General features: G+C 40.2%; 1 protein-coding gene across 12 annotated transcripts in view; it reads left to right on the top strand.

Moving 5' to 3' along the window:
• EPB41L2 (erythrocyte membrane protein band 4.1 like 2) overlaps window positions 1-22,834 on the top strand; it is a 214,260-nt gene extending 191,426 nt beyond the window's left edge. For all 12 annotated transcript variants that reach the window (XM_054569949.1, XM_054569954.1, XM_054569959.1 and 9 more), the window contains 4 exons: window positions 830-928; window positions 1,966-2,046; window positions 6,017-6,127; window positions 21,640-22,834. In XM_054569949.1, coding sequence (XP_054425924.1) covers window positions 830-928; window positions 1,966-2,046; window positions 6,017-6,121 — 285 coding nt within the window. In that variant the 3' untranslated portion in view covers window positions 6,122-6,127; window positions 21,640-22,834. The remainder of the gene's footprint in view (window positions 1-829; window positions 929-1,965; window positions 2,047-6,016; window positions 6,128-21,639) is intronic.
• The last annotated feature ends 485 nt before the right edge of the window (window positions 22,835-23,319 follow it).

Raw genomic sequence — 23,319 nt, 5'->3', positions numbered from 1 at the left:
AAGGCTCTGGACCTTCCAGTTATTTTCTTGTGTCAGAAAACAGGAGGCAAATATATGGTGGTCTTAACATAAACTAACACTTAGTTTATGACCTTAATGTAAACTAAAACTCTTAATTTGCTTTATTATTTCTGTCAATAAACCCTAGAATTCCACCTTTTCTAGTATCAAAGCAAACAAGTTAAAACCTATTTAGATATCTGCAAAGGATTTATGTATGAAATATATGTATATATAGAGATAGCACGTGCATGCATACTTATTGAAGTATGTCTATATATATATATATATATATATGCTCATAATCCACAAACTATTACAGGAAAAATGTCATTTGAAAATCTACTAGAGATAAGCAAACCATGCTAGTTTAGTCTATCCTAGGTAGGTTCTGTTGCTTAGTAATCTGAGAAAGCATTATTCTGTTTTTATCCACCTGTGCTTAAACAGCAAAACCATCACCTCTGGTCACTTTGGAAGCTTCTCTCTCTGGGTCTCTAGTTCCTTTTTCAAGCTTCTACAAATGGCCTTCGTCAAGTTCTCCTGTGACCTCCTGATAGCTCTCAATCCCACCTCCTACTACCACTCTTTCTTCCTTCCCCCGTATCTGGGGTTTGCCTCTCCATGTGTGTTTAGCCTTTGCTTTTACTCCATTTAAATGCCAGCCATTCTCTTGGTCAGTAAGTTACCCCTATAAACCTGAAAAGACAGATAGCATCTTCTGACCACTGCAAAGATTTTAAATGATGCATATTCAATGGGGAGGGTTTTCTGTGACAACATAGTGGAAGTTAAGCATTGCTTTGTATTTTCCCCCAACTATTCAAAGGTTGATGGTGGGGCTGCTGGTGACTCGGGCACATTACTGACCGCACAGACCATCACATCCGATTCCGTGTCGACAACCACCACCACACACATCACCAAGGTAAAGCAATCCAGGGGGTTCCTAGGGCGAGGATGGTACGTTGCAAATAGAGTCTTTTCTGAATTGTTTCTTTGTTCCTGTGCACACTTCCAAGTTATACACGGTGCCAGTGGAATAAAAAGGCAGACTTTTAAAGTATCCAAGAAATCGGGCTCCACTGACAAATATATTTAAATCAAATTACAATTTTGTGAAGTACAAGGGGGTAAAAGTGTGTGATGAATAGCTATACCTAAGACAGGTACAGGAACAGAAAAAATTTAATGAAAGTGGAAGCACAGGTTTAGTAAGTACAAAGTGAATGAAGATGATTGAAAAATTTCAGCAAGTTCTTCAAATAATGTAAATTTTCTCTCAATGATTGAGGACTCTAGTATATAGACTTGCGGTATATTTCCAGGTCATTGTCTAAATGTTTAACACCAGATGACCAGTGATTCTGAAGGGGTGGTCTCTGGTTTAGAAGTGTGACTACTGTGGGCCCCACTCCAGACCTGCTGAAACCCTGGGTGTGTTTTCAAAAGCCCTCTCAGTGATTCTCTCACTACAGTTATCAGATTTGTAACTCCTGCCTTATCTTCCATATCAAGAATCAAGCAGGCAAAATGATAACATCAAGCAATTTCCCAAACCTAAAAAAGATACTGAAATTGTTAGAATTCCTTGTACCTTTACATAAACCAAACAATGATCTCTTCTTCCTTCTTTTCAAAAATTGGCCAACAGAATGTCCCAGTGGTAGAGCTATATGGATTAAATGGCAACTGTTCCCTTTTAATGTCACGGGAATCTTGATAAATTAGTTTAAAGTTGCTTTCATTTGAGAAATACTTATGGATGCTACAACTTTAACAACAGGATTCTCCATTGAGCTTAAAAATAAGGAAAGTTTCCAGAACTCCAGTTTTTGCCTTTCAGTGTGCATTGCCTTACAGTTATTGGAAGGTCTAGGTGTGCTCCATCTCTGTTTCTCTGATGATGTGTAAAGATGCTTTAGTGATTACTGTTTCTCCCCTTCTTTTCTTTATGACCTTTAGACTATAAAAGGTGGAATATCTGAAACAAGAATTGAGAAACGCATTGTGATCACAGGAGATGCAGATATTGATCATGACCAGGTAAAGACCTGAGGTTCTGGTTCTGAAACTGACTGTGCTTAGTTTCTAAGTTTTGCATCTGTCATCTGTCACATAAAATATATCCCACCCCTTCTCCCAGAGCCTCCTGGTTGAATCAAGGGCACTGCATAAGGGCACTTCACAGCCTGGATGCAGCCTGTCCTTTTAGCCTTCCTAACACTGAATCAGTGTAAATATGGATTGCTTCTTATTTCCCACTGGCTTTCTGTGCACTTTTGGGTCAAAATAATCATGAAGATTCCTGGTAGCCTTTAGGTATTCATATGGGCCTGGTTTAAGGCAAGTCATCAATTATTAAAACACAAATGGCAGTTTAATGATATTCAAAAAATAAGCAAAGCCACTAAGTTTGACTTATGCCTACTTTTAGGAACTTAAAAAAGTTTTTATAGCATTAGAAAAGTTGAGCCATTTACCATTAATTATTGCTATTATTGAGGGGTAGGGAAAGATAGTCTAAGACCTCTTACAGAGTGAGAATTTAGCTGTGTTCAGAAAAATTTTTGAAGGAGTTGTGCTTCCATTTTAATGTTGAGCAGAATGCATGACTTTAAAAGCAGGTGATGAATGGAACAGCTGGAGACTTTGAGAGTAGTTTTAATTTTAGACATCAATCCTAAGTGATGGTAAGTTTTTGTTTTATTTTCTGAGTGATTTTAACTCAACTTTAAAGGAGACCAAGCTGTTTTTCCTTTACAACAACTCGAAAGAAGGAAAAGAAATGTTCAGTTGACCATCCCAGCTGGAGAGTAGGAACAAACGTTTGTAACCTGGCTTTGAACATAATATTGAACTCAGGCAAGAGAATTTTAGAGAAAAAAATTTCTCATTTAAGAAAGACTTGCTATATATGACCAAAATAGAAGTACTATGCCTTCAAAGAAAATTACTGTTTTTTAAAATCCTGTAAGCATGATTTTACTTACATATTTCATATGTGTTGTTTTTACTACCTTAAATTATTAGAGGTTGAAAGGTCATCCTGACTCTGTATTTTGACTTAAGAGTACAGATTCCTAGTGAATGACCAGTATGCGTGCCTATTTACCACTGGAAAGTGAATTACTTACTTGCAAACCAGGCCTCCAGTTTCCCATGTAGAGGATTTTTCTGGGGCAACCTTGAGTTCTTTTGACCTGAAGTCAGAGCAAAGGTATTCTTGCTTTTTGGCGGCAGGACCCTCGCTCAGCAAGCATTTGTTGAATTCCTACAGTGTGCTAGGCAGGAGCCCAGGTTCCTTTGGCTTGGTGGAAAATGGAAATTGGGGTCTTCTTCCAGCCTTTGTTTCCTTTACCCTCTGTCTTCTCTGAACTGAAGCCCTCTCCAGCTTTCAAATGCCACTGTCCCCCTTAGAGATTACCCTCTGGTTTTATTCTGTGTGCATTCTTTTGTGTTTTGGCCTGTTTTAACTAAAAACTCAAATTTAGGCCATACTGCTTCTGAAAAGCCAATGGAAAAAACACAGACTGAAAGCTAACTACCCAAGTAGCACGTGTTCCTGACTGTTGCTGCAAAGACATGCATTTGTATGATGTCATGCTTCAGCCCACATTGACACTGAGGTCAGATATCCAGATGACCAGAATAGAGATGCAACTTTTACATAACGTTTTCATGTCTAATTATAAGATGGCATAAACTTTTTCTTTTTTTTTGTTAAAGTAAATTTAATTGTGGCTTTTGGTATGCTTGACACTAGAAGCTCATTATGAGTTCACTTGCCCTTTAAAACCTGTAATGAGATGATGGAACTGTTTAAAATTAATGGAGGAAAATCACCTCTCTGCTCAAAACTGATGTTGACAATGTAGTGTCTTTAATATTATTGACACTTTTTTTTAGCTCCTTGCCTACATAAAAGGATCTTAATAATGGAAAGAATTCCTTCATCCAAGCAAGATAGGGGGGAAAAAGAAAAGAGAGAAGAAGGAATCTGTTCTGTGCTGGCAAATTAAAGCAGCGAGATTTCATAGATCCTTGCTTTGCAGTTCTTTACCCTGTTCGGTCAATGACACCCTCAGCTCTTTACCGGGAGGTGTGGACGGCCTGGCCGTTGTTCCTCAGTCGGCTGTCAGCTGAGGTTACCGAGCTAAACCCAGTTCTAATAAAGTGACTTCTCGGTTTGGCAATATGATATGTTATCTCACAGTCTCCTGTTACCATAATAAGTTAGCTTTTATGTTATTTAACCTTGTGTACTGATACCACATAATGAAAGAAACTAATGGCAAACTGATTTCAGCTATGTTCATAGGTGATTATAGAAATTTTCAGGGTTCTCTGCTTTTCTAATTGGAGCATGTTTGACACGTGTAACTTTCCCGTGAGCATCATTTATACTTTTGCTTCAGCAGTTACACTGCTTTAATGTAGCTAGATCTTTGGAGTGAACAGAAACTCAAAAGTATCTGATGAAGTTGTCTACAGCTACGTTTGGCTCCCATCAGAGCTTGTCCCGCCCAATTCAGATTGCGCAGACCAACGTGGGGTACACGGTGTCCATCATGTTAGTCTCCTTCTTTCCTCCGAACACGCACACAAACTTGGCGTCACGCCTCTGTTCCGGTTGTAGCCCTTGCACGGAAGCACTTTCTGCCCTTCTCTGAGATAAGATTCCCCACTCCACCCCTGCCCTGCTGCCTTCCTGCTTTCCCCATGTGACAAACGGCTGTGCTCTTGTTCACGTCGGAGGCTGTTCCCCTGTCTGACCTCTTTCTTGTCCTGACAGTCCCCTAGTACAAATTTAAGCACCAGCAGGTGTCTTCCAAGCTTCTGTTGCAAAAGTTTTTTGGTGTAAAAATTTCTTTCTGTAGCTTTACCTTTCTGTGTGTGTGGAATGAGGCTCAGTCAGGGCTTTCCTCAGTAACCTTCCTGCTGACCGTAACTATATTCCAAATGAGAAATGCAGTTGTCTCCTTAGGCAGGTGACAGAGCATCAGGAAAAAATTGTGCTGCTTTTTCAGATGCGTATTTTCTGTATGAGTTAGGGTACTTCGTAGCCCAGTAGAATTCCTTTTTTGTTTTAAATACCTGTCCTAGATTTTGAGTGTTGTTCTGTGATGTTTCTTTTACTTTTCCCACGACCTCTTTAAACATCTTTCCCTTTTGAAAAATCAGATCTTTCCCCTTTTCCACAGTGCTCACATTCCATGCACTTCCTGACACAGTGCAGAGAAACCGTGTGGCTTTTCACAGCCTGGTCCAGAAGAACGAAGCAGTGGAAGGGCGCCCTGGGCGCCCCGTGGCCCGCGGCCCCTCGGCAGGATGCCTTGGGAAAGCGGCCGTCAACCCAGGACCTGCGCTTTATCACCTGAAGATTAGTCTGTCTCTGGTCTCAAGTTTTACTGATTATGTGTCATGGTCATTGCTGCAGTTTTAATTTTTCTTTGCCTTAGATGTTTATAGATATTTTCACTGCAGCATTTTAGTTCAGTGAATGTTTTACTCAATTACTTGAGAGCCCAAGAGGACAGGGGTGAGCGAGGCCAGGTCCTGTGCCCTGGGGTTTCAGGCAACTGGGCGATAGCAAGTGTCACTTGAGTGTACAGGGTAGGCACTATGCTGGGTGCTGTACATCACCCCTTCCGTCCTTAAAACAAAACCTTAAAATGACCTCTGCAACCTTCACTTTAGGCTCAAGTTACGGGTGAGACTGCTCAGACACAACCTGTTCTCCCCAAGTCTCGCAGTGAGGGCGCAGCTGGGATTCAGAGCCAGGGTATTTCTTCCACATTATTATTTGAAAATAGACCGGAGAAATGGGGACTTTGGGGAAATGAGAAGTATTCTCTAAAGTGAACAATGAGCCCATTCAGATCTCCCTGCTTCCTCAGAGAAAGCAGTAAAACCACCTTGGCCTGAGGTGGGTCCCAGGTGATCAGCATGCTTGTGTGTTGCGTCCTGAGAAGGATCTTTCTGGCACTGACAGTGCTGTCTCCTGACCTGGCAGGCGCTGGCCCAGGCCATCCGGGAAGCCAGAGAGCAGCACCCCGACATGTCGGTCACGAGAGTGGTGGTGCACAAAGAGACTGAGTTGGAGGAAGGGGAAGACTAAGTTAAGGTAAGAGAGCCTGTGTTGTCCGGGGCCTTTTCTCTTGACTGTTCTGCACTTCGGAACCTGCCGAGGGACGTGGAATGGACTTCCGTGTCACAGTGTCTGTCTCCCGTAGTCCCATCGGGTCTTCCAGACTGTGGTATCTCCAAGTACATCTGCTCAGGTTACCTGCATAGAGTTATAAACTTTCCACTGATGGGCACGTGGTGTTAGTAACTGCCATGTATTGAGACCTGCTAATAATTGAGGTTAAAGGTTGCTTTGCTGTTTAAAAGCACACTAGTACAGTTATCTTAATTAATGTTCACAATGACCCTTTGAGGAAGGTGCTATTGCTGTCATTTAGATGAGGGTTTTTATTGCAGAGGGCGTAAAAGGAGAGATGAGTTTAATATAGACATTAATAATGATATATCAAAGAGTGAACCATAAAAGGACATGTTTGCTTTGACTGTACAAAAATGTAAAATTTTAATCAAAACAACAAAAACAAAAGTAAAAGATAAATGACAACATTTAACATGCCTGGCAGGGAAGGGATTAATATCCTGAATATATTAAGAATGCTTATATGTCATTAAAAATTTAAACACTTAAGCAAAAAAATGGGCTGAGGATTAAGCAAGTAAACCACATAGAAGCTAAGTGAATGTTAACAAAAATGTTGAGGCTCACTGTTGCTTAAATCAATGTCAATTAAAAATTCAGTGTGCAAGTTTTCACTTATAAACCTGGCCAAGTTTATGCTTTTTGCCAGTGTGGGGGAGGTTGCAGGAGGAAAAATATATTCATATGCTGCTGTATAGATTAGTAATATTTTTTGGAGAATAATTTGGCAAAAACCTACGTTAAGCATGCCTACTATATATACCACTTTTGAGAACTTACCTAAATAATCAGAGATGTGTACAAGATTTACGTACATGTACATGGATCACATTTTTATACACACTTCAAGGGGCTGGTCGTACCTTACGCTGCCATTGTTATGTGATGACTAAATATAGCTATTGAAAGTTGTGCTAAAGAACTTAATGAAATTAGTAAATGTCCATAATGACACATGTATTCACTTTTTAAAAAGCAGGTTTTATCACACAGCATGGAATCCTAGTAAGATTGCTTTTTTGTTTTTAAAATGACCCATCCATTGATAAGTCTATAGATAAATGCCCTAGAGTGATGGCTGGTCACAGAACCCATGTCTTCCACCTGGTGGCAAGGCCGAGTGCTTTCTCATTGCGAGAAGTGAGGGGTCCAACCATAGCGCACAACCTTCTCTCTCACTTTTTCATTTTTGCCAGTTTGATAGATTTGAAATCATGTCACTTTCTTTCTTCTTGTTCTTAGTGAACAAGATTCTGGATGTTAATCCTTCATCAATTTTATGTGTTGTGGATTGTCTTGTATTACTAATATAGTTATTAATATATTGAATATAGTTATTAATATAGTTAGTATAGTTGAATTATCACAGCTTTTCTTTATGGCTTATGCTCTTTCCATACCCTGCATATTAAAGATATTTTTGATCCTGAAATTTTAATGTTGCCTTTCACATATCAATTCTTAAATCATCAAAAATTGTTTTTCCTGTGTGATGAGAAACAGTGGTCCATTTGTTTTCTGTGTAAGTAGCTGGCGTTCAGTATTGTTTACTGAAGAGCCCACCCTTTCCCCCTCTGATCTGCAGGTCATGTACCAAGTTGCTCGTACGCATGGGTGTGTTTCAGGGCGCTCTCATTTCCATGCTGTGCTGTCTTGTCACTGTAGCTTTAAAATGAGTCTTGATACCTGGGAGGCTGTGTCTCCCGAATTGTGTTCTTTTTCTTCAGGAGTATCTTGGCTATTCTGGGCTCATTTATATGGAACAGAATGTTCCATATAAACTTCAGAATCAGATTGTTAGGTTCTAAGGTAAACCTGGTGGTATTTTAGTTGGAATTATATCCACTCTCTAACTTCAGTATATTAAGAACTATATCTTTATGATATTGTCTTCTTTTCCACAAACATAAAATAACTCTCCAGTTATATAGGTCTTCTTTAATTTATTTCAATAAAATTGTATAATTTATTTTTTCTCCTGCAGAAAGAGGTCTTACATATCTTTTCTGGCTGTTGCTAGTGTAGGGAGATACAGTTGGCTTTTCTGTATTGGTCTTGTACCTAGCAACTTTGTATTTTAGGTATAATTTTCAACACAGGGTGTACAAAGGGCCTACAAGCAGAAATCATTTAAGATTTTAGCACAAGACAATGTCTAGTTACCTGAATAAATGGAATAAATGTGGTGTATTATATGCTCAATGTCCATCTTTTTATTTTGGGGATGTATTTCCCTGATGATTTTATATATGAAAGGCTGAGAACTTCTAAGCTAGGAGTCGGATGGGCAAGCACTATGTTTTAATCTTGCCACATCTCAGGCTATGTGTCATTGGGCAAATCAGTGGGGATGGTTAAATCTACCTTTCTAAATTCATAGGACTTATTTATAATGGTATAATATGATAATGAGTGAGGAAATGAAGAAATGTTGGGTATTTCTCCTCTAAATTCTATGAATCAGTAGTGACCACTGTGAATGTTACCAACACCCTCACCTTCATTTGTGGCATTTTAATACATTTTAAAAATGAATTAGTTATGTCAGTTGTTCCTGGCCCCTTATATGCATTTTTGCAGTGGGGACACATATAGACGTAGCCTTTTAAGTTTGCCTGTTTTTGAGGTCATCATTTATAAGTAACCTTGTGAAACATATTTAGGAAGTTAAAGTATACATTCATATAGAAGGTGAGCAAACTAGGTTAATTTGGAAAAACGTATTCATCCATTCAAAAAATATCTGAGTGCCAAAATGTGCTATAGAAGGGCTAAGCCTTGAGGATTCAAGTTGTCAAAATTGGTAGAAGAAATGAATACAGACTTGAACTGTTATTTAACCTATTACTTGAGAAAGAAAGTTTGAGTTGAAATCTTAAGAAGGAATAGGAATTACCTCATTGTCTCAAGTTATTTTACCACCTCCCCACCCTCCACCCGCCACTGATTGCAGCCTGTTTTTGAACAGTTGCCTTTGCTGGTTCTGGTCAGGGCTGAGGAGAGTGTGCTTCTACTGCCTCAGCTGCCCTCTGACTGCCCTGCCAGGGTTCCACAGAGGCAGCAGGTGGGCCAGGCAAAGAGCAGGACTGCGGCAATATCCGAATGTCAGAAAAGAATAAATAACTGTGTATCTGTCTGGCTCCCCTTTTCAGATGTGAAAAGCTCTCCTGCTGACCTCACCTCTCCCCTTTGGAGTAGTTCGAACTTCTGATCAAGCACTGAAAGGTGGGGGTGGCGGTGGGGGTGGCAAGGCGGAGAGATGGTCAAAGGACAACCTGCAGTGGACTGAACCTCGCAGGTCTGCTGTCTCAGCTGGGTGTTGGCCAGCCGTGAGGCAGAGGAGCTAAATTCAGATACTGTGACAATGAAAACACAGACTTCAGAGGAGTGCTTCACTAAATCTTTGTAACCTTTTATGTCCTCTTATGGACTATTCTGCCCTGTCAGCTTGTCAAAAATGCATATTTATGAGCCCTCAAATGGACGCAGAGTGCAACTGAGCTGTCACCACTGGGATGGTGTCCCAGGCCCTCCTGCTCAGGAGGGAGAGGAGTGCAGGCTCCGGTGTGGTCTGCATGGCCTCAGAGTGAGCCCCAGCAGGGGGAGCTCGCGGCTCTGCTTCAGTTATTGCCAGGAGCTCTCCACTCCTGAGTACTCAGTGATGTGGGGTAAAAAAAAAAAAAAAAAGAGGAAACACTGCCTGCTTTTCATGCGAAAGAAGTGAGCAGCCTCTCAACTATTCACTCATTTTGTTCATTGATTTGCTTATTATACAACTATGAACGGGGTGCCCATTAGATACCTTTTACTGTTTTACTATGGAGATTTCAAAGCAAACAAGGTCACACTCACAGAGAGTAAATCAGTGTTACCAAAATAGTTTCAAGTCTTACGATATGTTCTCAACTGATTTTAGTGGGAACAGAAAGCAAGGTTTCTAAATCAAAATGGGGCGTGTCATTTGAGTGTCAACGTGAGCAGGAGTTTGTGCAGTGAAAAAAGGCGTGGAAGGGGGCATTCCAGGCAGGATATGGTGCTGTGGACTTGATGCTCTAGGAGCAGCGCAAAATCAGGCGTAGCTGGATTGCAGAATCACTCGTAGGAGAGTGAAGGGCGATGAGGGGAGCGGGAGGCGGGGGCCCCGTCCGAGAGTCTTGTAAGCCAAGCTGCAGAGGCTAAACTGTACCTGAAAAGCTGTGGGTACTCCTCACGCATTTCAGATACAGTACGTAGGTGAAGGTTTGTGACTGGGCGACTGCAGGAAGGTACGCGAGTTAGTAAGATGAGTACGTGAATCAGCAGGGAAGATTCGCAGATAACCCCCAGGTTTGTAGCTTGAGCAAAAGAATCGATGGTGGTTCCTGTAATTTCAGTCACGGAATATGTGTTTTATTTTTCACATGTGTGTTATCCTCAGTCCTCTACCCTGTCTTTAAACAAAAGTGTATTTTTTGTTCTGTAGTACTTTATTAGGAGAAACCAACTGCTGAAGGAATTATGGAGGAAGCTTGGAAGGGAACCTATAAGGTCCCGTCTTTTATGCACACCATACGTGGGTACTTGGAAGTTTTCCAGATCGTGTGGCATAAGGAGTAGCGTAGTGGATTTGCAGGGTTCAGATCTGCTCCCTGGCTGTAGGGCCTGGCCAGGCTACTTCCATTCTCTGCCTCAGGTCTGCCACCGGTAAACCGGGACTGATCATAGAATTTACCGAAGGGTTTGTTTTCAAGGCAGGTTTTAAGAACTTTTTGTAACCTATGGTCAGCCACGACTCCTTTTTTGGTCTTAAGGGTTAAATAAATATGAAAAATATCCAGAGATGTCACTTGGAGAGAAATGTCTACATGAAGAGGTCCAGGAGGTAGACCAGAGTTGAGGGAGGCTTGGATGAAGAGACGGAGATTTGAAGGTCCTCTGAATATGTCATCTGCTGATGAAGCCTTAGGTTTCAGTAGCATCACCCAAGACCAGGTCAGATTGTTGAGACCTTGGGCGCAGAGGACATAGAAGAAGAGGAACCAGAGGTAGGAAGAAAACAGGGAGAAAGGGCATCAGGAATGCTGCGAGAGAGGATAGCTTCAAGAAGGAGAGAGTGATCAAGTGTTAAATATGGCAAAGAAGTCAAGTGAATGTGTCCTTTGAAATTGTCGGTACAGCTGGGGGCTTTGGCAGAGCTACTTCAGTCAAGAAGTAGGGACGAAGCCCTGTAGCAGGTTGAGGCAAAAGGGATTTTCCATGGAGAGTGCTTTCAAGAAGCTGGAAACCAGTAATGGGGCCCTTGGCCTTTGTGTCTGCTCTGCCCGCCTCTGTCTGCGAAGATGGAGAGCATCGCGTTAGCCTTCACAGAGCCCCCGGAGCTGGCGCCGTGATTACTTAAGAACCTGGCAAGTCCTTGGACTCTGTTCTTGGACCCTGTTAGACATACCCTGAGTCCCAATCCCCAAGTCACAGTAAATCCGTAACTAAGTTAGTGGCATTGCTTTCTGTGCTATTGTGCATCTGTGAACACCAATTTTTAAAGATAATATTGTGTTCAACCTGACATTTCAAAGTCAGGGTGATGTTCATGGCTTCAAGATGAACTCACAAGCCAAACAGGAAATCAGCATCAGCTGTCTAGCTGACTTGACAGGAGAAAGCCACGTTGGCTGAGCTGAGCTCTCTCCAGCTCGTTGTGAGCTACTCGTTTACAGGGGGGCTCTGGTGGGCACCACCCCGTCCTCTGAAGAGGAACACAAGCCTATTGGCTTCCCGATGACTGTTTCCCGTTCGGGAGGTCTGCGGGTATATCGGATGTGTTGCATTCCTAAAGTCAGCATTTTATTACAGCTTAGTTTTCAGTATGATCAAACCTAAAGTGAAGATTTCCTGTACATAGAAATAAAAAGGCATTTTGGGGTTCGTGAGTTTTGGTCATAGCCACTTTTTACTCTGGAATGCCGTGGAATGTTCAGTTTTAATATTTATAAACCTGGCGGGTGCTCTCAGTGAGTTAGTTACGGGGCACCTGGACTGCCCATCGGAGCCGGTGCTGAGGTCATTGCTTTAGTGCAGACGTCGGTGCCTGCTAGTCGCCAGCTCCCCAAGGAGCACGCTGGACAAAGTTGCTATCAGCCTTATCTTTATTGGGTTTTTTTTTTTCCCCCTGGTAATAAGAAAACAGAGGAAGATATAATTTTTTATAAGGAAAAGACCGTAGGAAATGAAAGTGACCCATAATTCCTTTGCTCCTAGAGGTAGATAATTCCTTCTCACATGTATGTATGTATGAACACATACTCACGCACATGCCCTCACACCCCAGTTTACATAGGCTGAGACTGTTGATTCTATTATGTGTCTTTCTTTTTTCTCCACTTAACAGTACATTGTAGATAATTTCTCTTGCCGTTACCCCAGCATTTTTCAACAGCAATTGAATGGATGCATGATGGTTACCTAGCCCTGATTAGTGGTTATTTGGATTAGCTCTCAGTTTTCACAATTCATACTTGTGTTTACAGTTTTCTGTATTAATTTCATTGTTTCTCTAGGGTAAGGATTTTCTAAAATTAGAGTTGGCATGCCACCGAGGGTTTGACTTATTGCTAAGTGTCTTTCTTAAGGTTCTACAAGGCTAGACTCCCACTAGCAGTTTGAGCATCTCTGTTCCCCATGCCCTTGTTAGCACTAAAGATGAAAAAGAAAAAAAATCTTTGTCAATCTGATGGGGAAAGAGTATTTTCCCTTTCTTTTTAAATTGTGAGGAAAGAGCATTTTTTAATTGTGTTTTTTCATTGCTAGTGAGGTCGAAATACACATACACTCAAACACATACACAGCTTTCGTTTCTTTGAATTGCCAGTCTGTATCCTTTGTCTATTTTTCTGTTCAGGTGTTTATCTTTTATCTTTTCCAAGAATAAGGTTATTAATCCCATACAATTGCTGCATCTTTTCCCCAGTTTTTTATTCGTACTGAGGGTTAAAATGTCACTAGCAAGGTGAAAGAAGGAAAAGACAAAATCTTCAAATTGAAGACATGCAGGCAAGTCATATGACTTTTCTTTTTCAGCCAAAGCAGCATTTTTTAGAATTTGAATTAATTACTAATGCTCAAGATAGGAAGATACCCAGCTGTGGAAGCTCTGACAATATTGAGCCTGCTTCTCTCACGGCTACAGTGGCTGCTAGGGGCTGCCACCTTTGCACAGGGAGGAGCTCTCCAAGTCGCAGCATCTTTTATGTTGAGCTCCTTGGTACCTGGTCTCCCTACCCATCTGTTACCCTCCTGACCTCCGAGGGGGGTGGAGGTAGTGGTTATGACCTTATATACCCTCATCTAGGGCGTATTTAAGAGTATGGAAATTTAAAAGTACGTATGGTGCATCTTCTCTCATCTCGCCCTTTTTTATGAAGAAATAGAATTCTAAAGATTAAAATGATTTGCCATAGTCAGTTATACTCAAGAGTCATAAAATATGATCCCCTTGTGGAGCTAAGTATAATTTCATTTGTCTCAGGAACTTCTCTAATGTTAGACATCCCAGATATTTTTTTGAACATATAAATTTTTGAGTGATAGTAGGAGGGAATTTTGCTACAGGAGCTAATTAATAAGTGTGTATGTGTGTGTGTGTGTGTGTGTGTGTGTGTGTGTGTGTGTGTGTGTATGTGTGTATGTGTGTATTTTTAAGGTAACTCCAGTCCTCATGAGGATTACTTTCCAAGGACACATTAGTCCTGTTTATTTAACTCTCACCCATCAAAATAGCTGTTAACACTAGAGCAAGTGGAAACCTAGATCTGTTCTGTTCCGTATTGGTAGCCAGTACCCAGTGTGGCTGCTGGGAATTTGAAATGTGTCTCTGCCAAGTGGAGATGTACTTCAAGTGTAAAATGACATACTGGCTTCTGAAGACAAAAGAAAAAAAGATAAACTGGTAAGTCAGAGAGTTGAGTCTAGAGATGAATACTTTTGATTGCTACTACCTTTCTATAAGGAAAATTTTAAATGAAAACTTAGTTCTGTTTTAAATGCTTCAAAGATGGTTTTCTAAAAGGTAAAGATTTTGTTACTAGTTTTTAAGAGCAACAGTTATTTGATGCTACAGAGAAATGTCTTCTCACCTCTGCTTATCTGGTGAACCTAGATTTATAAAGTCTTGGCTCTAGAATAGAGTATTCTGAGTACAACCTTAACTGTAGTGCATTTGTTATTTAGAAGAAGCTTTTTGATATTGTGGAATGCTTTCATAGCAAGTTCCCACAAGATTTGAACCTAGCAGAGTGAACCGGAAGCCCTGACGTTAGCTTTCAGGCCAAATAATTTCTCTTAGACATCTTTGTCAAAGCTTCAGACACTTGGGGAAAACTTTTTTTTTTTTTTTTTTTTAAGAAGAAGTAAGAATTCTGGAATTTCATAGATGTAGTTATTCAACAAAGGAGAACAGAAAAAAACCGAGTTTCCCACTTACATCGGCAGCTGAATGTGCTGGTGAAGACAGGCAGCAGTGCTTTCTTCCATGGACGCGATGCACCTCTGAGTGTTCCCGCCCTCAAGCCCCTGTTTTTGCCTTACCTTGAAGATTAGCCCCTATTACTTTAATTCATGGATTCATTAATATATATTGTGAACCTACGTGCCCAAGGGACTATTATGGTTGGTATAAAACGAGAAAAGTATAAGAACACATATACAAATGGTATAAAGGGTAAAAAAATAGTATTTTTCAAGAGAAACCTAGATAATAAAGGGTTAGGAAAGTGGACAGGAGGAACTGTTTCTGATCAGTGAGGACCTTCCTGATAACAGTGACTCGAAAGCTCTTCTGTGCAGAGTGCTGGGGAGGGTTTGAATAGATGGGTAGAGAGGAAAGAACATGCAGGAAAACGATGGGATGGATATCAGGAAGAGCAATTTCTACATTTTAGCTTTGTGTTGTGTTCCCGGCAGACCTAGGAAGATTTGTCAAAAGCAAACTGCAGAGGGTATTACATTCTAGGTTAGTACCTTAGTTCAGACTTTTCTCTGTAGCCCATCTGCATAGGGTATTTGAGTATGGAAAGAGCGCTGTCCTTCAGTAAGATTTATTCAGCAGTAGCACGTAAGATTGATTGAAATGGTGCTCCATGAGGTGAAGTGCCCTGTGAGGGAACCATTATACTGATTCAGGCAATTATTCATGGAAAAGCTGAAGTGGACATCTCTGTGTTTAAGAGTAAATGGCATTTCATTTGAAAGCAAAACTAGGAAGAAATCATGTATAGAAATCTATTAAAATAATATTAGCTAACATTTTTTGAGTGAGTGCCCACTCTGTGCCCAGCGTTATTTGAGAACTTGGCCATTTATTGTCTGAATTAATTCTTATCTTCATCTATGATGTGTAGGTGAGGACACTGAGGCCTAGAGAGCTTCTGTCTCTCACCCCGGTCACGCAGGTGGCGATGACACAGCCAGAACCCACCGTAGGCAGCTTGAATCCATGTTATGTATTGTTTTGCACAAGAATCCATGGTTGGAATCTTTCAGATAACAAACTCCCAACCATGTACTTGAAACACGACTCATTTTAGAAACATTTACTTTGCACAAATGTTTTTTGAGGTTGCAGCTATGATACAAAGCTAAGCGAACCATACTTTGTAAAATAGTCATGTATCAAAATGAGATAAAATTGACAGGGTATTCTAAAATTGCTATGTGGTAGTCATTCTTTAAGCAGAGTGACTTGAATGTGTCAGGCATAAAGATTCTAATAGAAAAATTACTGTTAGCTCTAAAGAAAACCCATTTAATTGGCCTGAAGAAATCACTGGTAGCTCACCCTTTTCTCAACGGCAAGGGAGTTTAACCGGCCCAAAGATAAAAAGAGAGCTTAGACCATCACTAGGTGGATGGGAAGGGAGTGGCTCTTCCTGGAACCTCCTCAGAATGGGAGGCAACCTCAGCTGTGCAAACACATGCCTTTCTTAAAAAAGTGGAAATTTTGGAGAAACGTTTCAAAATAGACTTTCCCGAAAGCAGAAATACCTCCATGACTTGCTATTCTAGCGAACTTTGAACTGAGTTTTTGTCTTTGAAGTGGAATTGTGTTAGTATGTATGTTACTGAGCACAGTACAGTTGGCATTCAGAGGAGGCAGAGATCCGGGATTCCAGCCTGTCCTGGAAGGCCTATGAGACGCGGGTCTCAAATGGCCCACACGAGAGCCTGGGGAGAAGAGAGTGGCATTAGTGCGTTCAGGCAAACCAGAGGACGCAAACCCACTTTGCTGGATTATTTGTATTATGGATGGAGAGTTTCATATGACTGAAAAGGAAAAAACCATGTAAGATTCAATTTTCCTCTTTGTATTTAGCCGACACGAGTAAATATTTGCGAGAGAAGGAAACAGCAATAGGTTGGTGATAGCATATTCAATGTAAGTAGTACCAGAGCTTCATGGTCTCAGGACCACTTTACATTCTTAAAAATTATTGAGCCCAAAGAGCTTCTGTTCATGTGAATTGCATCTATTGAGATTCACCATATTACATATCAGAAACTGAAATTTACCATATTATAAATCAGGTTTTAAAATATGTATTAAGCTAAAAGTAATCAGCTAAAGAAGCCTGTCTGAAAAGGTTACATGATTCCAACTGTATGGCATCCTGGAAAAGGCAAATTAATTGATAGTAAGAAGATCAGTAGTTGCCACTGGGCTCATCAGAAGGTATTTTAAATACTGGGAAGCTAGGAAGTCCACGGTGGTCAAAATACAATTTTCCAAAATTCTAATTTTTATTGGAAAACTTGAATTTTACCATTGACAACAAATGCTCTTTATTGTTTCCCTTGAAATGATAGGCTCACTTCATTCTCAAGAAAATGCCTGCCAAATATCCAAATGGAATAGAACAGTTTGTCAATAATTCTCAAGTAAAAAAGTTTTATGAAAAAAGTGGCTTCTTCAACTCACAATTCTAACATTTTTGCACAAATGCTTGTGGTCCAGACACCCCCAGCTGTTCTGTGTGCAGCGCCCCCGCTTTATGTGTGCTTCCCGCTTCATCACACAGAATGTTGAGACACCGACACAGGTGTTGAGATGTAAGACCTCTGATAATTTTTTGTTCCATCAAGGACATCCTTACTAAGTGAAACTGGCTTTCTTTCTTTCTTTCTTTCTTTCTTTCTTTTCTTTCTTTTCTTTCTTTTCTTTCTTTTCTTTCTTTTCTTTCTTTTCTTTCTTTTCTTTCTTTCTTCTTTATTTCACTGCAAGAGCCTGGGAGATAAAGACACAGTTTGTTCTGGTGCCACTACCTTGTGTGCTAAGGTACCAACAGGTTTGCTCATCATCGTTGGGCCATCAGTGAAAATGTGAACACCCTGAAAAGGACCATGTCTTAGCATGATTGTGAGGTGGCTTTGACTTCATGACTGCCGGAAACAGCCTTGGCGACTTCCAGGGCCTGCTGACCACACTCTGAGAACTGGCAGGGCCTAACTGTAGTGGTCACACCGGCATTGTAAGAATTGTCTGTTTCCTGGATTGACCAAATGGAAATGTAACAACTTGCATTTTTGGTTCTAGGATTCTTTCAATGGAAATTCTCTTTCAAAATTAAAATCATATATGCAAACTGAAAACCAAGGAAGAATAAAATGAAAGGTTAGCATTAGAAATACCTGAAATTCATAAATTATTATATTTAAAACTGGACTTTACACTTGAGTGCATGGACCTGATTTTTATTTAAGAAATAGTTGCATTGTGTCTTAACTAAATATTTTATTTGTATTTCTGTAATCTCCGCTTATATTACTGCCCTTTAGTAATTGAGTCTGCATTTATCTGAAGAAATGCTGTATTTTCTTGCATTTTAAAAATTATTTTGTATAAAAACCACAGTCTTGCATTTTTTACTGAGACTTTCCTGCAGGAATCTTTACTGCTAAAAGGCAGTGTTTCCACTAGTTTGTGTCAAATACTTAGGGGAACATTGGCAATTTATTGAGTCAATTTCTGGAGTAGAGCACACTCTAGATTGAGACCACTATATGGGCCCCTTGTCTCTGGAGACTGAGGTGGTGCTTTTCAGGTGAGGTGCAGAGCTTCAGTGCTTGAACTCATGTGATCAGTTTCCCACTGCTCATCATGACACCCTGAGAAAGATAAATTTAAGAACACTCTGGACCCACAGTGAGTGCAAAAGGCCAAGCAGGTAACCGGCATGTGTCCTTGAAGATTCTATGTATATGTATTCTGTGGACATAGAATTAGACCTGTGATTAGATCAGACAGCCTTTTAATCACAAATGTGTCAAACGTATTCTCACATTGGCCAACAGAGGGGGACACAGGCTATGAAATGTCACTACAGTACTTAGAAATGTTCACTGACATTGTATAGTCTAAGGTTGAGAAACTGAAGTGTGAAAAGAGTGGTTTGGGTTTGTGTTTGCTTGACCAAAATATTAATGTACAGAATATAATCCATGTGCTTAACAGCTATGATCATATCTGAACTTGAGGTGTGAATGTTATGATGTTGTCAAAAGTGAAAGCAAGTTGAGTTAATATCAATAATTAATGCCTATCAATTTGTATAAAGATATTAAGATTTCCATGAATATGAGGTAGAGAATTCAAGCTTTAAAAATTCAAGAGTTCTTGAACCTTTACAGCTTGTATATGAAGAACCAGTGCCTAGTTTTCACTTTGGTTGGGATATGTGATAAATCATTTAGATCCAAAATGTAGTCTGTTAAGAATGGCCAGATATTTTTTTTTCTCATAGATACATGACAAAATAACAGAAATTAAAATGGCTAATGCTCTTCCATCCTTAATCTTTGCTCCTTCCCAGCTCAAAAGCTAGATATTTACTACTGGTAAATATGTTTCTGTGTGTTTTCAAGTGCAAAAGCAGTCAAAATAAGATAGGTGGATGTGTAAATAAAAAACTTCGCACAATAAGTTAGTCCTTATTCATCTGGAACAATAAGGCACTGAGTGTTCTGAAACATTGAATATATCATTAGCTCAGAGTTATACACGATTTACTGCTTTTTAAAGAACAAGAAAAAATGTGTTTAACATTATAATTATAAATAAGTTAAATTTTCTTTGATTCCAAATGCTATTTGGAGTACAAAGAGCACGTTATCATTTGTAATGCTTATTATCAGAAAAAATTTATTTACTTTCTAGTGGTTTGATTGTGAATAAATGAAAGTAAATGATATTTGGCTTTAGGTGGATGGCTGTGTCTTTTTCTCTGAATATATTTCAATCAGTGTTGATGCTCTTTGAAATGAAGATTTCTTTCATTCATTTTCTACATACTCCTAGATTTCTGTTTGTCTACTAATGACTTTTAAACAGGTTTAATTTTAGCTTCATTTTACACACTGAAACTTTAATTTTTGGCCAAAACAGATTCAGTGAAATAAAGTGACATGGAGCCTAAAGGAAATGGAGACTCGACTCCTAAACCTCGTTCTTTCTGTAGGTTTCCTGGCACTGTAGTATCAGGGGTTCATTTTCTATAGCATAAGCTAGACAAAGTGGCAGCTGTGTTCAGCAGACAATGCGTGTTTACTAAGCAAAGAGCACAGATAACAGTCCGTAAAGAAAAAGGATAGGTAGGTAGCGTGACTGAAAGTCACAGATAACTTCCGAATCCAGTTCAATTGGTAGTTTTATCCATTCCCTCCTCACTCCCCCACGTTACTTTTCATAATTGCTAACCTAGAAAAAGACGACTTTGTGTTTTCTCCATTGATTTTTTTACCCCCTCTGCCTAGAATCAGGCAGAAGTACTAATGAGTAATGAAATAGCCTAGAGCAGACAACAGGGTGGGAAAAAAAATGAATTTGATTAATCAATCTGTCCTGAATAATCAAGAGGTTATAATAATATCTGTGATAAATATAAATGGTGAGATTTTACATTAAAACAAGACTTAATTTGGGACCAGTGTGTCTTAGAAAGGACCTTAATTACCTATCACTCTCTATCATCGTCTGTAATCACCTACCTTCTGCCAAAACTTCCAATCCAGCTGAAATAGAAAATGAAACAATTGTCTTAAAACCCTTTTCTCTTTCAGAGACAATGCACCATCCTTGTTTTTTGTCTGCCTCCCTGTCCACTCCTATTTTAGTCCTTTCTCTGACCTTCTTTCTTTGATCGTGGGCCCTCAAGATGCATGTCTTTCATTTCTTTTATATTTACATGAGACAAATTCTATCTGTTGGTTTCACCTGTCCCTTTGTGCCACCAAATCTATGTCTCTGGCCCTGAGACCTCACCAGGCTGTGAGCCTGTTATTCTGCCTCTGTTTTTGAGATCCGAGACCCCAAAGCTGATGTGCTCTCTGGTACCCGCCTCCTAGTCACCACCCTCGGGTTCTCCTCCTTCAGTGGTGTCTCTCCACGCCCCCTCTTCCACCTGATTTCTGCAGCCCTGGCTCAAGTCTGGGGTTTTACCCTCTTGCAGCCGCGCCTGACCTTTGTCACCCTCCTTGTGCAGCCTGCACTGCTCCAGTGGCCTCCAGATGGCGTTCCTGTCTTCCCTCCTCTCCACCTTTACCCTTTTCATCACACTGAAGCCACAGTGATGTTGTCAAGACAAATCCCACACCGTGTCAGAGCTTCCTCAGAACTAAAGGAGGGTCAGACACAACCTCCTCCTCTCCAGACTGGTCATGGCCTCCGTGAACTTGCCACCCCCTGGCTCCCTGACCTGCCATCCCTGCCTCTCACCCTCTACTCTGGAGCATTGCAGTAGATTGACAGTTGGTCTTTTTATTTAATGCTCTTCCTGAATTCATTCCTTGTCCATTAGACCAAGATCATACTTAGTCTGATATTAAACAATGTACCTAATACTTTTACCTTCAGTTACTCAGCATACCGTTACTTAGCTTCAGTAATGTCCCTTTCTTCACTATGCTGTCCCTCCCGTTCCTTCTGGCCCAAACCCCTTACACCTGCACACCCGTCTTACTATCACGACTCTCCCGCTCCCAGGCCTCTTTCCTCACTCCACTCTCCGCACCCGAAGTGCCCGTTCTGTTCCTTGCAGTGAAGTCAGCATTGACTTTGTTTTTCTTCCTTCTTTGAATCTACTTTTAAAAACCTATTTGGTTTTTCTTTTGTCTTTTTTTACTATATGAATTACCTCTGTTTTTATAATTTACTTTCTTTACGTTTACTTGTCAGTTATTTCTAGTATGCTTGTCAGTTTTCAAGATAATGCTCCATCTCAAGAGCTGACCCGGGTCTCATGTATGTCTTCTGGTAAACATGTTTATTCAATACTACAGAAGTAGTCAGTCACTGTTACTTGATTTGGAATTTAATGAATGTTACATTTTTCTTTGAACTCTCTGTCTTTGGAATATTTAATTAAGCTTTGTCTCTTTTTCCCTTGTAGAAAGTCATTTATTAAACAACATTCAACTTTGTGAACCTGAAGAATTTTGACCATTTCAAGTCTTAATGCCACACCACTACTGCAGCGAATTTATACTACGACTGGTAACAATGACCAGAAGCCTGAAGAATTAAAATGCCAACACCAAACCTTACCTTAACAGCTCTGGTCTACACTGTTCCCTTGCATTTTAATATATTATTTTGTTTTATAACCACTTCTAAATATGCTTGGTTCTTTCTTTCTTTTCTTTTTCTTTCTTTCTTTTTTTTTTTTAAATTAGGGAGTTTTCTTCCCTGTTTACTTTGTGTACAACTACCTGCTTTGTATGACTCATTTTTGATCCAATGATAGTGAACAAAGCCAGCCCCAGCTGGTAAGGTGCTGTTCACTTGAACAGGTGCTGTTGTGCGGAAAGGAAACTCTGTGACTAACTTAGACAGTGGCTTTCCTTCTTCCAGATTCTTCCCGCTGAATTCCCATTGAATTCCCGTAAATATTGACAGTTTTCAGATTGCAGTAAACATGCTGTATGAGAAAATATTAATACAGATTAATGGCATTTCTTACATCTCAAAAATTTTCTAATGTTTGAGAAATTCATTGGGGATATTTTTTATATCGCACTCTTATTGACTTTCCAGTCCTGTGACTTTTTACTGTTCGTAGACGGTCAGAGACTGTCCAGACTGGAGAATTAGGAAGAAGTCCGCCGACCACGCACTGTGTAGAGACCCCATCGTGCGCAGTGCCGGCGCTTCCCAGACGCACGCTCTTCGGCAGCATTCCAGGACCAGGAGGGAGGAGACAGGAAACTGTGTCTTCCCTTCGACTAAAATGTTCAGGCAGCTTAAAACCTTAGTGCTTTCTTTCTTAACATGTCCATATTTCAATACTTTCCGCTGTTGGAACATTTGGGTAGAACACTTGCTTTGTATTAAACCTCCTTGTCGACATGTAAAACTGGCCTTTTGTTAATTGAGCAGGTCTGTCTCCTCCAGAGAGGAGTTGGATGATCCACACAGGTTGGAGGACACTGGGGAGGGGAGGAGGTAGGGGCTGTGGCGGTGTTCTGATGCTTAAAAGAAAGCTAGACCATTTAAAGCTCACACGAGAGACCTGATAGGGACTTATTAACTGTATTGAACATTTTTTCCTTTGCTTTTGACCCTATGTATAGTTATGATGCCAGATTAGATTTATAGCAGCTTCAAGTTGTATTAAATGATATTTTGCTTTCTGTAATACTGTTATAAAATAAAGTTGGTTTATTCTCTAACCTTGTCATTTCTCTCTTTTATAAAGATTTAAAAAGATAAACTCAAGTGATATTTTCAGTCAGGAGTCCTGTTATTTTGTGGGATGTAGCATTCTTAAAATCTGTCATTCAGATCTCTGATGAGTTGATGCTGCTGCCAACATCACCGATTTCAAAGGGCCGGGGCAGTGTTGAAAGTTTGTAAATCTAATTTGGAATGCCAGACTCCCTCCGGCTTGGTTGCATAATCACCTGCAGCTTTTACAAATCCTCCCAAGTGATGATTTTGCTTGTTATCTTGGTGTATTTTTTTGTCTTGATTTAGGAAACATGTAGCTGTATCGTCTGAAGGCTGCTTCTGTGTTTCACGTTGTGCTTTGCTTTCCACGGGGCCTCAAGGTATCAGGCTGAATGGGCTGTGC

The sequence above is a fragment of the Pteronotus mesoamericanus genome, unplaced genomic scaffold (genome assembly GCF_021234165.1).
Source record: "Pteronotus mesoamericanus isolate MK-2021 breed Mesoamerican mustached bat unplaced genomic scaffold, CSHL_Meso_final contig_20, whole genome shotgun sequence".
Taxonomy (NCBI): Eukaryota; Metazoa; Chordata; class Mammalia; order Chiroptera; family Mormoopidae; genus Pteronotus; species Pteronotus mesoamericanus.
Note: the sequence above shows the minus strand (reverse complement) of the source record. Positions and strands in the feature narration are given on the sequence as shown.